At 69.4% G+C, this 14,553-nt stretch overlaps 3 protein-coding genes across 11 annotated transcripts; 2 read left to right on the top strand and 1 right to left on the bottom strand.

The window, feature by feature from the left end:
- The first annotated feature begins 261 nt into the window (after positions 1–261).
- On the top strand, positions 262–5,665 carry TINF2 (TERF1 interacting nuclear factor 2). 6 transcript variants are annotated; one of them, XM_074982334.1, is made up of 10 exons: positions 271–466; positions 1,043–1,235; positions 1,331–1,432; positions 2,078–2,179; positions 2,655–2,765; positions 2,838–2,949; positions 3,114–3,210; positions 3,286–3,329; positions 5,011–5,121; positions 5,522–5,665. In XM_074982334.1, the coding sequence occupies exons 1-10, from the start codon at positions 417–419 to the stop codon at positions 5,638–5,640; spliced, it is 1,041 nt and encodes a 346-aa protein (XP_074838435.1). In that variant the 5' UTR covers positions 271–416; the 3' UTR covers positions 5,641–5,665. The 6 variants fall into 6 exon arrangements, 5 of the variants coding, with proteins under 5 accessions (XP_074838437.1, XP_074838435.1, XP_074838436.1 ...); XM_074982335.1 differs by having other exon boundaries at positions 272–445; XM_074982337.1 differs by having other exon boundaries at positions 278–466; positions 5,011–5,075.
- On the bottom strand, positions 5,607–12,305 carry GMPR2 (guanosine monophosphate reductase 2). Of its 4 annotated transcripts, none has more exons than XM_074982330.1 (10): positions 12,159–12,305; positions 11,688–11,807; positions 11,485–11,604; positions 9,834–9,917; positions 9,504–9,715; positions 8,501–8,616; positions 7,797–7,903; positions 6,776–6,818; positions 6,536–6,695; positions 5,607–5,899 (listed from the first exon to the last, which is right to left on the bottom strand). In XM_074982330.1, the coding sequence occupies exons 2-10, from the start codon at positions 11,772–11,774 to the stop codon at positions 5,710–5,712; spliced, it is 1,119 nt and encodes a 372-aa protein (XP_074838431.1). In that variant the 5' UTR covers positions 11,775–11,807; positions 12,159–12,305; the 3' UTR covers positions 5,607–5,709. The 4 variants fall into 4 exon arrangements, with proteins under 4 accessions (XP_074838431.1, XP_074838433.1, XP_074838432.1 ...); XM_074982332.1 differs by having other exon boundaries at positions 12,259–12,277; XM_074982331.1 differs by having other exon boundaries at positions 12,088–12,200.
- Positions 12,306–12,356: 51 nt separating this feature from the next.
- Positions 12,357–13,795, top strand: NEDD8 (NEDD8 ubiquitin like modifier). Its single transcript, XM_074982341.1, has 4 exons — positions 12,357–12,528; positions 13,061–13,108; positions 13,192–13,274; positions 13,506–13,795. The coding sequence occupies exons 1-4, from the start codon at positions 12,511–12,513 to the stop codon at positions 13,594–13,596; spliced, it is 240 nt and encodes a 79-aa protein (XP_074838442.1). The 5' UTR covers positions 12,357–12,510; the 3' UTR covers positions 13,597–13,795.
- The last annotated feature ends 758 nt before the right edge of the window (positions 13,796–14,553 follow it).

Below are 14,553 nucleotides of genomic sequence, written 5' to 3'. Positions count from 1 at the left end.
GCGGGGCTCTGGGGCGGGGGGCGGGGCCTCCCAGCACGAGGGAGCGGGGCGGGGCCGCGGCGGGGGGCGGGGTCTGACGTCTGGGGAAGCGGGGGGCGGGGTCTCCCAGCACGAGGGAGCGGGGCGGGGTCTGAGCTCTGAGGAAGCGGGGGGCGGGGCTGCGGCGGGGGGCGGGGTCTGAGCTCTGAGGAAGCGGGGGGCGGGGCTGCGGCGGGGGGCGGGGTCTCCCAGCACGAGGGGGCGGGGCCGCGCTGGGAGCCCGCGTGGATTCGGCCGCGTCCGGCCGCGCAGCGCCTCCCCCGCCCCCTGCAGAGGCCGCGCGGCCGGGCGGAAGCGGAAGTGACGCGGGAGCCGCGGCGGGAGGCGCGCGCGCGGGGCCGGAGGAGCCGCCAGCGGGGCCGGGGCCGTGGCCGGGCATGGCCGGAAGTGACGTGGGAGAGAACGGGTGCGCGGCGCCGAAGGGGGGGTGAGCGGCCCGCGATGGGCGCGAGGCGGGGGCGGGATAGAGGAGGGGCCAGGGATGAGCCAGAGAAGGGGCGGGGCCCAGGACTGGGGCGGGGCTAGAGTGTGGGCGGGGCCAGAGCTGGGACAGTCAAAGCGGGGCTAGTGGTGGGCGGGGCCTATGTCGGAACGGGCTGTGTGTGGGCGGGGCCAGGACTAGAGGGGGCGGGGCAATAGGCGGACTGGGAGAGAGAAGGGGCGGGGCCTAAGTCTGGGGTCGCAACTAGATGTGGGCGGGGCCTATGGCTGGGGTGGGGCCAGAGGGGGCGAAGGGGCGGGGCCTACATCTGGGGATGGGCTAGGTGTGGGCGTGGCCAGGGCTGGGGCAGATAGGGGCGGGGCTAGAGGGGACGGGGCGGGGAATGGGCGGGGCCTAAGTCTGGGGGTGCGACTAGATGTGAGGGGAGCCAGGGCTGGGGGCAGGGGTGGGAGCCAGGGCTGGGGGCAGGGGTGGGAGCCAGTGGGGCCAGAGCAGCCCCTGGAGCTGGGGTGGGCGGAGCCGGGCTGTCCCCACTGACCTTCCCCCCTCTGTCTCCCCCAGGCAGGCGGCGGGGGGCCCGGAGCCCTGCACCCCCCTGCGCCTGGCCGCGGCGGCCGCCTGGCAGGTGGTGCGGGCGCGGCAGCTGGGCGACTTCCCCCGCGTGCTGGGGCTGCTGGAGGCCGTGGGGCAGGCGGCCCCCGACCTCGTGCGCTTCCGCCACCACGCCCGGCTGCGCCTGGGCCTGCAGGCGGCGGTAAGGGGGGGCGCGGGCAGCGGTGGGGGGGCCCGGCTGTCCTGCCCTGCCTGGCTCGGCCCGGCCCACTAGCCCAGCCCGCTGTGCCCCCGCAGATTGTCATGGGCATGCTGCGGGAGGGGCAGCCCCACGGCCGGATCTACGAGGCGGTGGACACCTACTTCCCCGAGGGCGACACCCAGCGCCACCCCCTGGCTGTGAGTCCCACCCGCCGCTGGGGGCGGCTCCCTGGGCAGCCCGCGGTGTGAGGGGCGCCGTGGGGCGGGGGGTTCCGCAGGGGTGCCCCCTGGTAGGCGGGGCGGCCCCGCCGCAGGGCTAAGGGCACCGTGGGGCAGGGATCACTCCCTGGTAGGCGGGGTCGACCCCACAGCGGTGCTAGGGGTGCCAGGGGGCAGGGATCACTCCCTGGTAGGCGGGGTCGGCCCCACAGCAGTGCTAAGGGCACCATGGGGCAGGGATCACTCCCTGGTAGGCGGGGTCGGCCCCACAGCAGTGCTAAGGGCGCCAGGGGGCAGGGATCACTCCCTGGTAGGCGGGGTCAGCCCCACAGCAGTGCTAAGGGCACCGTGGGGCAGGGATCACTCCCTGGTAGTGGGGTCAGCCCCACAGCGGTGCTAGGGGCGCCGTGGGGCAGGGATCACTCCCTGGTAGGCGGGGTCGGCCCCACAGCGGTGCTGGGGCACCATGGGGCAGGGAGCGGGATGGGGTTCAGCACGCGACCAGGCCCCCAGTACAGCACTAGGGGGCGCTGGGAGGCAGGCAGAGGCCGGCTGCCCCCCGTTGCTCCTGGGTGCCGCTCCTCACCGCACCCCAGAGGTGGCCGCATTTCTCCCCCCGCCCAGAGCGCCCGGGACCTGCGCCTTTTGGCCGAAGCCCAGGAGAGCTTCCGGGAGCTGGTGCTGGAGCTGCTGAGGAACCCACGGCGGCGGGAGACCTACCTGGAAGTGAGCAGGGCGGGGGCAGGGGGGCCAGGTGGGAGGTGTGGGGTGCAGGACAGGCACAGGGCAGCAGCAGGGGTTGTGGTGGGAGCATGAGGCTGTGCTGGCGGCTGCAAGCCATTGGTGGGGCAGGGGGATGGGGGGTTCGGGTGGGCAAAGGGGCTGGGCTGGGGGCTTGGTTGTGGGGTGTTGGGGGCTAAGGCGGAAGGTCCTATGACCCATGGGGGCACAGGGCTGGGCCAGGCTGGGGTGTGCCCTGGGGGGCTGTGGGGAGCGGGACTGGGCCGAAGCCGGGGGGCTGTGGGGCGCAGGGCTCGGCTGGGCGGGGAGCTGCGCCCTTGGGAGCTGTGGGGTGCAGGGCTCGGCCAGGAACGGGGCTGGGCCGGAGGCGGGGGCTGTGGGGCGCAGGGCTGGGTGCAGTGGGGGAGTGTGGGGCGCAGGGCTGGGCCGAGCGGGGGGCTGACCCCTAAGCTCTCGGCAGGCGCAGCTGGAGGCCGAGTACGGGGAGCCCTTCCTGGGGGGCCTGGAGGGGCTGATCTACGAGTACCTGCTGCGCCTGGAGAGCGCCCTGCCCCCGCCCCAGCTCCAGCAGGTAGGAGGGGCCAGGGGGGTCGGGGAGGGGAGGGAAGTGGGGGGCCCGGCCCTGACCCCCCATTTCCCCCAGCTGCAGGAGGCTGCCTGGAGCGAGAGCCCCCTGGCCGGGACCCTGCCGCGCCCCCCAGAGCTCCGTGTCCTGACCCACTACCTCGCTGCCATGGGCCGCCCCCCACACCCAGGTACCGCGGGGGTGGGGCTTATGGCTGGGTGGGAGCGGCTGGGGTGGGGCTTGTAGCTGGGTGGGCGGGGCTGGGGGCGGGGCTTGTGGATGGGTGGGCAGGGCAGGCCTGGAGGGGCGGGGCTTGCCCCAAGCTCCACCCATGACTCCTCTCTCCCCCGCCAGGCTCCCCGCCGCAGCCCCTGGTGAGCAGCTCCCCCTCCGTGGCCCCGCCGGGGGCAGAGCAGCCAGCGCCCCGGATGCCGGGGTCCCCCCAGGCCGAGTGAGTCTGTCTCCTGGCAGTGCCCCGCACCCCCCTTGTCCCCTCCCCCGCTCACCCCTCTTCTCTCTCCCCCAGCGCCCCCCCCGCCCACAGCCTGCCCCCCGGAGAGCACCACACCGGTAGGTACCGCCCGCCCGCAGGGGGGAGCCAGGCGTCCGGGTGGAAGGGAGGGGGCAGAACCCAGGAGTCCGGGGCTGTGTCATCCCCCCACCCCACACACACCCGGGGGGAACCCAGGAGTCCGGGGCTGTGTCATCCCCCCACCCCACACACACCCGGGGGGAACCCAGGAGTGCGGGGCTGTGTCATCCCCCCCCCCCGCACACACCCGGGGGGAACCCAGGAGTGCGGGGGTGTGTCCCACGCCCCCACACACACCCGGGGGGAACCCAGGAGTCCGGGGCTGTGTCATCCCCCCACCCCACACACACCTGGGGGGAACCCAGGAGTCCGGGGCTGTCATCCCCCCACCCCACACGCACCCGGGGGGAACCCAGGAGTCCGGGGCTGTGTCATCCCCCCACCCCACACACACCCGGGGGGAACCCAGGAGTGCGGGGGTGTGTCCCACGCCCCCACACACACACCCAGGGGGAACCCAGGAGTCCGGGGCTGTGTCATCCCCCCACCCCACACACACCCGGGGGGAACCCAGGAGTCCGGGGCTGTCATCCCCCCACCCCACACGCACCCGGGGGGAACCCAGGAGTGCGGGGGTGTGTCCCACGCCCCCACACACACCCGGAGGGAACCCAGGAGTCCGGGGCTGTGTCATCCCCCCCACCCCGCACACACCTGGGGGGAACCCAGGAGTGCGGGTGTGTGTCCCACGCCCCCACACACACCCGGGGGGAACCCAGGACTCCGGGGCTGTGTCATCCCCCCCCCCCGCACACACCCGGGGGGAACCCAGGAGTCCGGGGCTGTGTCATCCCCCCCCACCCCACACACACCCGGGGGGAACCCAGGAGTCCAGGGCTGTGTCATCCCCCCACCCCACACACACCCAGGGGGAACCCAGGAGTGCGGGTGTGTGTCATCCCCCCACCCCACACACACCCGGGGGGAACCCAGGAGTCCGGGGCTGTCATCCCCCCACCCCACACACACCCGGGGGGAACCCAGGAGTCCGGGGCTGTCATCCCCCCACCCCACACGCACCCAGGGGGAACCCAGGAGTGCGGGGGTGTGTCCCACGCCCCCACACACACCCGGGGGGAACCCAGGAGTCTGGGGGGGTGTCATCCCCCACCCCACACACACCCGGGGGGAACCCAGGAGTCCAGGGGTGTGTCATCCCCCCACCCCACACACACACGGGGGGAACCCAGGAGTGCGGGTGTGTGTCCCACACCCCCACACACACCCACGGGGAACCCAGGAGTCTGGGGGTGTGTCATCCCCCACCCCACACACACCCAGGGGGAACCCAGGAATCTGGGGCTGTCATCCCCCCACCCCACACACACACGGGCGGAACCCAGGAGTGTGGGTGTGTGTCATCCCCCCACCCCCCCGGGGGGAACCCAGGAGTGCGGGTGTGTGTCCCACGCCCCCCCACACACACGGGGGGAACCCAGGAGTGCGGGGGTGTGTCCCACGCCCCCACACACACACGGGGGGAACCCAGGAGTGTGGGTGTGTGTCATCCCCCCACCCCACACACACCCGGCGGGAACCCAGGAGTCCGGGTGTGCCCCGTTCTCCCCACTGCCGAGAAGGTGTCCCTGTGCCCCCAGCAGCTGGGGAGGAACCCAGGTGTCCGGGGCAGGTGGGTAACCCCCCCCCACTCCCCCACAGAGCCGTGTGGGGCTGAGGTGTGGGAGTCGGAGGCGGAGTCAGAGGACAGCGTTCCCCGCAGGAAGGTGAGGCGCAAGGGGGTCGCAGCTCAGCCTGGCCTCAGGAAATGGGGTAGGCCCTCCGCGCTCACTGGGGGGCTGGAGTTTGGGGTCACTGGGCGGGCTAGGTCCCAGGCTGGAGTTTGGGGCCACTGGAGGGGGGCTCCTGGGCCAGGGTTTGGGGTCACTCGGGGGGCTGGGTCCCAGGCTGGGGTTCAGGGTCACTGGAGGGCTTGGTCCTGGGCTGGGGTTTGGGGTCACTGGGGGGGCTGGGTCCCAGGCCAGGGTTCGGGGTCACTGGGATGGGGGCTGCATCCCGGGCTGGGGTTCGGGGTCACTGAGGGGCTGCGTCCTGGGCTGGGGTTCAGGGTCACTGGGGGGCTGGGTCCCAGGCCAGGGTTCGGGGTCACTGGAGTGGGGGCTGGGTCCCGGGCTGGGGTTCAGGGTCACTCTCTCTGTCTCTGTCCCCGCAGGTGCCCTGGCTGCTGCGTTCCCGCAACCCTGCCCCCCAACCCCCCTAGGTGGCAGCCCCCCGCCCACAGCACAGCGACAGCAGCCTCCAGGGGGTGCCCCACAGGACTTTTATTGGTGACCCCAATAAACAGCACTTGATCCGGCCCCTCGGCCCACTGGGATGCTCTGCCGGTGGGAAGGGGAGGCCCTAGTCCCCTGGCCCGAAGAGGGGGGGCCCCAGGGGGGTGACGCGGATGAAGGTGGTCCGGCGGCTCAGCTCCTTCAGCCGGGGGGCCCCCACGTAGGCGCAGGTGGAGCGCAGCCCCCCCAGGATGTCCCGCACCGTCACCTCCACTGGGCCCCGGAAGGGCACCTCCACCGCCCGGCCCTCCGACGCCCTGGGGGGACCGAGTGTGAGCCCCACGTGCCTGCCCCACAGCACCCACCCCCAGCCCTCCGACGCCCTGGGGGGACCGAGCACGAGCCCCATGGCACCCACCCCACACGCCTGCCCCACAGCTCCTCCGACGCCCTGGGGGGACCGAGCGTGAGCCCCACGCGCCTGCCCCACGGCGCCCACCCCCGGCCCTCCGACGCCCTGGGGGGACCGAGCACGAGCCGCATGGCACCCGCCCCACACGCCTGCCCCACAGCTCCTCCGACGCCCTGGGGGGACCGAGCGTGAGCCCCACGCGCCTGCCCCACGGCGCCCACCCCCGGCCCTCCGACGCCCTGGGGGGACCGAGCACGAGCCCCATGGCACCCGCCCCACACGCCTGCCCCACAGCTCCTCCGACGCCCTGGGGGGACCGAGCGTGAGCCCCACGCGCCTGCCCCCGGCTCCTCCAACACCAAGGGGGACAGCGTGAGCCCCACACCACCTCCCAGGGAGAGGCCACCCTGCCCCATGGCACCTACCAGGGAGAGCCCATCCCACCCCACAGTGCCCCCCAAGGACGAGCCTCTCCTGCCCCACACCACCCACGGGGTCCCGGGGCGGGTCCAGCCCCTGCCCCGCTCCCAGCGCCCCCTACCTGTACTCGGCCACTCCCCCGGCGTATTTCCTCATGGCCACCTCGGAGCTCATCCCGTAGAAGAGCTTGTACCGCTTCCCCTCCCTCTCGGCCAGCTCGCCCCCCGCCTCCGCGTGGCCTGCCAGCATCCCCCCCAGCATGACAAAGTCCGCGCCGGCGCCTGCAACCATGGGGGGCAGTGAGGCCACAGGCGCCCCCCCGGCTGGCTGCACCCCCGCGGGGAAGGGGGGCTCCACTCACCGAACGCCTTAGCCACGTCCCCTGGGCAGCTGCAGCCTCCATCCTGGGAGAGGCAGAGACAGAGAGCGGGGGAAACTGAGGCACGTCCCTGCCCCGCCAGGGATCCCAGCAGCCCTGGCACTCAGCTCCCACCCTGGCTCCAACCTAAGCATCAAGCCCATTCCCCTCCCAAGGCCAGGGACAGAACCCAGGAGTCCTGGCTCCCAGCCCCAGCCCTAACCACCAGCCCCACTGCCCTCCCAGAGCTGGGAGAACCCAGAGGTCCTGGCTCCCGGCCCCTGCTCTAACCACCAGCCCCCACTGCCCCCCCAGAGCCGGGAGAACCCAGGAGTCCTGGCTCCCAGCCCTAACCACCAGCCCCACTGCCCTCCCAGAGCCGGGGAGAACCCAGGAGTCCTGGCTCCCGGCCCTGCTCTAACCACCAGCCCCCACTGCCCTCCCAGAGCCGGGAGAACCCAGGAGTCCTGGCTCCCGGCCCCTGCTCTAACCACCAGCCCCCACTGCCCTCCCAGAGCCGGGGAGAACCCAGGAGTCCTGGCTCCAGCCCCCAGCCCTAACCACCAGCCCCCACTGCCCTCCCAGAGCTGGGGAGAACCCAGAGGTCCTGGCTCCCGGCCCCTGCTCTAACCACCAGCCCCACTGCCCCCCAGAGCCGGGGAGAACCCAGGAGTCCTGGCTCCCAGCCCTAACCACCAGCCCCCACTGCCCCCCCAGAGCCGGGGAGAACCCAGGAGTCCTGGCTCCCGGCCCCTGCTCTAACCACCAGCCCCCACTGCCCTCCCAGAGCCGGGGAGAACCCAGGAGTCCTGGCTCCCGGCCCCTGCTCTAACCACCAGCCCCCACTGCCCTCCCAGAGCCGGGGAGAACCCAGGAGTCTGGCTCCCGGCCCCTGCTCTAACCACCAGCCCCCACTGCCCTCCAGCGCCGGGGAGAACCCAGGAGTCCTCGCTCCTGCTCTTACCACCAACCCCTGCTCCCCTCCCCCTGCTAGCGGGGGACCCAGGCGTCCGAGGGGGCTCACCGAGATGATGTGCCCGTTGAGACCGTGGGCGGCGTCTGCACATTCCAGCACAGCGCTGAGCTGGGGGTACCCCACCCCCGTCTTTTTCCGGGTGGTACAGACCGAACCTGGGCAGGGGAAGGGGCGCGTGCCGGGGGTGAGAGCCCCCACGAACAGGGATGCCACATTGCGATGGCCCAGCTCGCCTCCCTGGGTGTGTACCCCCCGTCTCTCACGTGGTCCAGCCCCCAGGCCGTGAACCCCCCTGCATGGTAAGATGGTCCTGCCCTGCGTGAGTACCAACCCTAGCACACTTAGGGTCCTGACTGTGAGCACCCCCGCCTCTAATTAACCTCAGATGCTCCAGCCCCTGCCCCAGGTGTGTGTAGCCCCTCCATGCTTAGATGGCCTGGCCCTCCTGTTGCGTGCACCCCCATTGGGCTGAGATGGTCCAGCCTGTTTTGTGCACCCCCATCAGGCTGAGATGGTCCAGCCCCTGTTGCGTGCACCCCCATTGGGCTGAGATGGTCCAGCCCATTTTGTGCACCCCCATCCGGCTGAGATGGTCCAGCCCGTTTTGTGCACCCCCATCAGGCTGAGATGGTCCAGCCCCTGTTGCGTGCACCCCCATCGGGCTGAGATGGTCCAGCCCCTGTTGCGTGCACCCCCCATCGGGCTGAGATGGTCCAGCCCCCAGGTTGTAGCCCCGCCCCCGGGCTGCTCACCTGGGCCAATGCCCACTTTGATGATGTCGGCGCCAGAGAGGAGCAGCTCCTCCACCATCTCCCCTGTCACCACGTTCCCCGCCTGCAGAGAGGGGAGCTCGGAATGTACCATGATGCTGGGGCCGGGGGGGGGGATGGAAGATACCACAGTGAAGCCGTAGGCAGGTGGGGGGGGTGAAATAAGTCCCACGTTAGTGGTACTGGAGGGGGCGGTACATACTGCGATTGACAAGCAGGTACCCACCATGGTACTTGGACTGCGACGGGGCGTACCATGTTTTGACCTAAGGGGGCATGTAACATGGTCGACCTGCTGGAGGCATACCATGTTGGTGGGATGGGGGCGGGACTCGTGTGATTGACAAGGAGGTACACACCACCATGGTGAGAGCTGGGGTGGGTATGTACCACTGTGCTGCGGCTGCAGGGAGGGCAGCAGGGACCATGAGGATGGTATTATCAGGAGGCGGGTGGTATGTACCATTGCTTGTGTGACTGGCAGGGGTGGGGACGGAATGTACCATGAGGTGGGTGTCGGTAGATACCATGATTGTATGGCTGGCAGGGGTGGGAGGCAGTATGTACCACAACAGCAATACTTGCGGGGGTGAAGGCGGCATGTACCATGGCTGAACGAGCAGCGGGGGGGTGAGCTGTACCATAGTGGCAGAGGTGGGGAGGTATGTACCATGATGGTAGCACTAGCAGGGGGAGAGTGGTGCATACCATGACTGTATGGCGGGGGGAAGCATGTACCATGATTGACTAGCCAGGGTGCAGGTGGTACATACCACAATGGTGTTAATAGCAGGGGGGCAGGATGTACCATGGATATATGGGAGAGTACATACTATGGTGGTAGGGGTGGGGCAGGACATACCATGATGGTATGAGCGGAGGACGTGGGACGTACCATGATGGTGTTAATGGGAGGGGGTGCAGGATGTACCACGGACGTATGGGAGAGTACATACCACAGTGGCAGGGGTGGGGCAGGACATACCATGATGGTATGAGCGGAGGAGGCAGGGCGGGACGTACCATGATGGTGTGGTCAGGGAAGCGCTTGCGTACGTCCCGCAGGAACTGGACGAAGTGCTCCGAGTAGCCGTTGGCCACGTCCAGGCAGATGTAGCGCACTTGGGGGACGGCCTCGAGGATCTGCTCCAGCTGCTCGAAGTCTGAGGGGCCGGTGCCCGAACTGGCCGCCACGTGCTGGGGAGAGACACGGGTGGGGGGTCAGACTGCAGAGCAGGGAGTTGGGAGGGTTCCCAGGATGGCCTTGGGGGGGGCACTGGGGAAGCAGAGGATGGGGCTGTCCCCCACAACTCACCTGCAGGCAATCGGGGTTCTGGGCAGCGAAAGCTTTCCACTCCTCCAGCCCATAGTGCTTGTGGATGGCGGTGAAGAGAGAGAACTGGGGGCAGAGCAGGACGTGGGGGTGTAATGCTGAGTGGAGGGGCGCTGTCACCCCAACCACCCATCAGGATGGAATGGCCCACCAAGAGAAAAGATTTCCCCCACCCCCCTTATAATGGACTTGCCCACCAGAGACGCCTTTCCATAATGGAACAGCCCAAGAAAAAGCAGGTTCCCCCCTGTATACAATGGGACAGCCCACCAAGGAGTCAGAATATCCCCCCTACTAAAATGGGACTGCCCAGACTTCAAATTTTCTTAGACAAAGAATTAATGGGCATAAAACAAACACAAAAACACTCCTGAGCCACGAACTGGTGGGCCGGCACTTTAATGGCGTGGGCCCTTCTGTTAATGACCTGACAGTCTGCGTCTTACTGATGAGGAATTTTCACAAAAGTCTTGAAAGAGAGGCTGCCGACCTCTCTTTTCTATTCAAATTCGACACATTAACACATGGTTTGAACCGGGGTGGGAATTTTCTAGCTCATTATAGGGGCTCTTTTGCATACATGGCTTAATCTAATTCTTGACAAACCTTCCTCCCATCCTTCTACTCTCTGATTTGCTCACCTTGATCGTATTTTTCTGATTTGTCAACCTTGATTACAATATTTGGTTCTCTGGGCCTTAAATATTGGGTCTGTTCTGGTCTGGCTCTGGGCTTAAGAAGTGGGTCTGTCCCACCAAAGCTCATCACCTAATAAATTATTTTGCTAGCCTTTAAAGTGCTACTGGCCTGCTTTTTGGTTTTGAGAGTACATAGACTAACAGGGCTTTCTCTCTGTTACCGCCCAAAATCATAGTCGTAAACACCCCCCTCCCAATAATGGAAAAATCCAGGGGGGGATCCTGATCGTTGATTGGCTGAACACTGAATGACACAGTTTTCAGAGGTGCTGGGGGGGGGCTCCTGATGCTGATTGGTTGAGCAGCTAATCACATGAATTCCCATGACTCCTCTGCTGTAAAGGGAGAGAATCCCTCATGCTGGTTGACCAGGAAATCGATCATATGGCTCACAACACAATGCTTCTACTTTGGGGGTGGGGTGGAATTCCCAATGCTGATTGGCTGGGGAGGAGAACACATGGGGGGAGGTGGGTCCCTACTGCTGATTGGCTGGGGAGAAGAACACATGGGGGGGGCAGATCCCCACTGCTGATTGGCTGGAGAAAAGAACACATGGGGGGGGGCAGATCCCCACTGCTGATTGGCTGGGGAGGAGAACACATGAGGGGAGATGGATCCCCACTGCTGATTGGCTGGGGAGGAGAACATAAGAACGGCCATACTGGGTCAGACCAAAGGTCCATCCAGCCTAGTATCCCGTCTGCCGACAGTGGCCAATGCCAGGTGCCCCAGAGAAGGAGAACAGAAGACAATGATCAAGTGATTTATCTCCTGCCCCTGCAATGAAGGCTGGGGCACCGTACTTTATCCCTGGCTAATAGCCATTTATGGACCTAACCTGCAAACGTTTATCAAGCTCTTTTTTAAACCCAGCACTGCTGATCGGCCGGGGACTCCAGGGTGCCGCTAGCAGGCCGGGGGAGGCCAGGTACCTTGCACAGCGCCCTGGCCATCTCGAAGGTGCCAACGGTGTCCATGTTGGCGGCGAGGATGGGGATGCCGCGGTACGTCTGGCGCGAGTTGCGGAAGGTGAAGGACCTCAGGAGCTCCACCTGCGGCGGAGGGCGAAGGGGGCAGTAGCGGGGGGAGCCCCAGGCCTGGCCCCGGGGGGGCGGGAGCCGGGCTGTGCGCTCACCTCGCTGCGGGACCGGAGCGTGCTGCGCTTGGGGCGCAGAAGGACATCCCTGAAGTCCAGCTTGACGTCGGTGTCGACGTGCGGCATGGCGGGGGCGGGGGCGCAGTCCAGGCCCGGGCCCTGCCGGAGGAAGCAGAGGGGTGACGGGCCCCGGCGTCGGGGGCGGGGGGAGCCCACATGGGCGGCCGAGCCAGCAGCGGGTCCAGCCTGACCTCTGACCTCTCGGTGACCTCTGACCTCTCAGTGACCTCTGACTCCCACAGCCCGGCTGCCCTCCATCTCTGGGGCCAGGGTGACCTCAGCCCCCCCCCCTCCCTCCCTCCCTGCCACTGTGACCTTTCACCTCCGGCCCCAACCGGGCCCCTCCCTGGGGCAGCCTCTGGCCCCGCCCCACGCTGACCTCTGACCCCCTTCCAGGGGCTCCGCGACCCACGCCAGCCCCGCCCCGCCGGCCCAGCCCGCGGCCCCCACCTCCCGCTGGGGCCCAGCCCCCAGGGCGGCCGGGAAGGGGGGGAGGGGACCTGGGCCCCACTTCCGGTCCGCCCCTCCCCCGACTTCCGGCTGCGGCTACTCGCGAGGCAGAAGCGGCGGCGGCGGCGGCGGCAGGATCGAGGCTGCGCGGCGCGAGCGGCGCTCCCCGGCCCCGGCCCCAGCCCCAGCCCCGCCCCCCTGCGCCGCCCGGGCGCGGCCTCCCCGCGGGACTACAGCTCCCGTCAGGCCGCGCGGCCCTGACCGGAAGTGACGCTACGCGCGCGCGGGGGCCGCTGGGTAAAGGGCGGGTTGTGCTTCCGGCGTCAGAGGGAACCGCCGCCGCCGGGCCACGATGCTGATCAAAGTGAAGGTGAGCGGCCCCCCCCCCCCCGCCCAACCGCCGCGGGGCGTCATGGGAAGGGGCCGCGCAGCCCGCCCCGCGGGAGCGGGGGGCACCCTGGGGGACGGGGTGGAGCAGCTCTCCAGGGGGGCGGGGTGACTCGGCGGGGGCGGGGTGACTCGGCGGGGGCGGGGCGGGGGGGCGGGGGGGAGGGGTGACTCGGCGGGGGCGGGGGGACTCTCCGGGGGGGCGGGGGGGAGGGGTGACTCGGGGGGGGCGGGGCGGCTCTCCGGTGGGGGCGGGGGGAGGGGTGACGGCGCGGCGGGGGGACTCTCCGGGGGGGCGGGGGGAGGGGTGACTCGGCGGGGGCGGGGCGACTCTCCGGGGGGGGCGGGGGTGGGGGGGAGGGGTGACTCGGCGGGGGCGGGGGGACTCTCCGGGGGGGGTGACTCGGGGGGGGGCGGGGGGACTCTCCGGGGGGGGCGGGGAGGAGGGGTGACTAGGCGGGGGCGGGGGGACTCCCCGGGGGAGCTGCCGCCACTGACCACCCCCCCCCTTTCAGACGCTGACCGGGAAGGAGATCGAAATCGACATCGAGCCGACGGACAAGGTACCCGCCCCGTGGGCCGAGCTCCCCCCTCCCCCTGCCGGGAGCCCCCCGCTGACCCCTCACCCCGTCTCCCCCCCCCGCAGGTGGAGCGGATCAAGGAGCGCGTGGAGGAGAAGGAGGGGATCCCCCCCCAGCAGCAGCGCCTCATCTACAGCGGCAAACAGATGTGAGTTCTCTGCCCCGGGGCATGCTGGGAGTCCCGCTCCCTGGCCGCCTCTGGCGGGACAGCGCCCCCAGGGCATTGTGGGATAGGGCCTGGCCCCCCTTTTCTGACCACCAGACCCCACTGCCCTCCCAGTGCCACAGAGAACCCAGGAGTCCTGGCTTCCAGCCCCTGGAAGTGGCAGCTGCCTGGCACCCCTCACGGTGGCTAACTGTCCGTCCGTCTGTCCCGCAGGAACGACGAGAAGACGGCGGCCGACTACAAGATCCAGGGTGGCTCCGTCCTCCATCTGGTGTTGGCACTGCGGGGGGGGCGGGGGCGGTGATGGGATCCCCCCACCTGTACCTCGGAGACCGCCAGGTCCCCCGACACCCGCTAGCACTGTCTGGATGGCTGCTTCCTCCTCCCCCATGGACTCTCGGTGGGGGTGGGCCCCGGGGGGCCGGGTCGGTGCATGGGGGTCCCCTTCGTGTCTTGTTCCCTGTGTTTGAGCCGCTGAGTGTTAATAAAGGTGTCTAAGTGTAGTGGAAGAGAAGCGGCTGGCTCTGGGGTGAGGCACGGGGGCTGGATGTGGGGGGGCCCTGCCCGGCACTGAGATGTGGCTGGCTCTGGGGTGAGGCACAGGGGCTGGATGTGGGGGAGCCCTGCCCGGCACTGAGATGCGGCTGGCTGTGTTGGGGGCCCGGGGGCTGGGTGTGGGGGGAGGGGGGGGCCCTGCCCGCCGCTGAGATGCAGCTGGCTCTGGGGTGGGTTGCAGCGGCTGGCTCTGGGGGGGGCTTCTGCCTGGCACTGAGATGCAGCTGGCTCTGGGGTGGGGCACGGCGGCTGGCCCGGGGGTGGGCCTTGCGCAGCACTGAGATGCGGCTGGCTCTGGGGTGAGGTGTGGTGGCTGGCTGTGGGGAGGCCCTGCCTGGCGCTGAGATGCAGGTGGCTCTGGGGGGGCTCTGCCCGGTGCTGAGATGCGGGTGGCTCTGGGGGGGCCCTGCCTGGCGCTGAGATGCGGCTGGCTCTGGGGTGGGGCACGGTGGCTGGCTCTGGGGTGGGGGCCCTGCCTGGCGCTGAGATGCGGCTGGCTCTGGGGGGGCCCTGCCTGGCACTGAGATGCGGCTGGCTCTGGGGTGGGGCACGGTGGCTGGCTCGGGGGGGGGGGGCCCTGCCCGGTGCTGAGATGTGGCTGGCTCTGTGGGGGGGCCCTGCCCAGCACTGGGATGCAGCTGGCTCTGGGGTGAGGTGTGGCAGCTGGCTCTGGGGGTGCCCTGCCCGGCACTGAGATGCGGCTGGC

This window comes from Carettochelys insculpta, chromosome 32, assembly GCF_033958435.1.
Source record: "Carettochelys insculpta isolate YL-2023 chromosome 32, ASM3395843v1, whole genome shotgun sequence".
In the NCBI taxonomy this organism is placed as follows: Eukaryota; Metazoa; Chordata; order Testudines; family Carettochelyidae; genus Carettochelys; species Carettochelys insculpta.
The sequence above is the reverse complement of the archived record's forward strand: the minus strand, read 5'-3'. Positions and strand labels throughout refer to the sequence as shown.

Coding starts and splice junctions, on each gene's coding strand:
- NEDD8 (XM_074982341.1), top strand. Junction 13,109..13,191: donor ACATCGAGCCGACGGACAAG/GTACCCGCCCCG, acceptor CCCCCCCCGCAG/GTGGAGCGGATCAAGGAGCG. Junction 13,275..13,505: donor ATCTACAGCGGCAAACAGAT/GTGAGTTCTCTG, acceptor TCTGTCCCGCAG/GAACGACGAGAAGACGGCGG.
- GMPR2 (XM_074982330.1), bottom strand. CDS start 11,774: ATGCCGCACGTCGACACCGACGTCAAGCTGGACTTCAGGGATGTCCTT. Junction 8,617..9,503: donor CCTCCGCTCATACCATCATG/GTATGTCCTGCC, acceptor CCCCGGCCCCAG/CATCATGGTACATTCCGAGC. Junction 5,900..6,535: donor GGGGGAGTGGCCGAGTACAG/GTAGGGGGCGCT, acceptor CGGTCCCCCCAG/GGCGTCGGAGGGCCGGGCGG.
- TINF2 (XM_074982334.1), top strand. CDS start 417: ATGGCCGGAAGTGACGTGGGAGAGAACGGGTGCGCGGCGCCGAAGGGG. Junction 467..1,042: donor TGCGCGGCGCCGAAGGGGGG/GTGAGCGGCCCG, acceptor TGTCTCCCCCAG/GCAGGCGGCGGGGGGCCCGG. Junction 2,766..2,837: donor CCCCGCCCCAGCTCCAGCAG/GTAGGAGGGGCC, acceptor CATTTCCCCCAG/CTGCAGGAGGCTGCCTGGAG.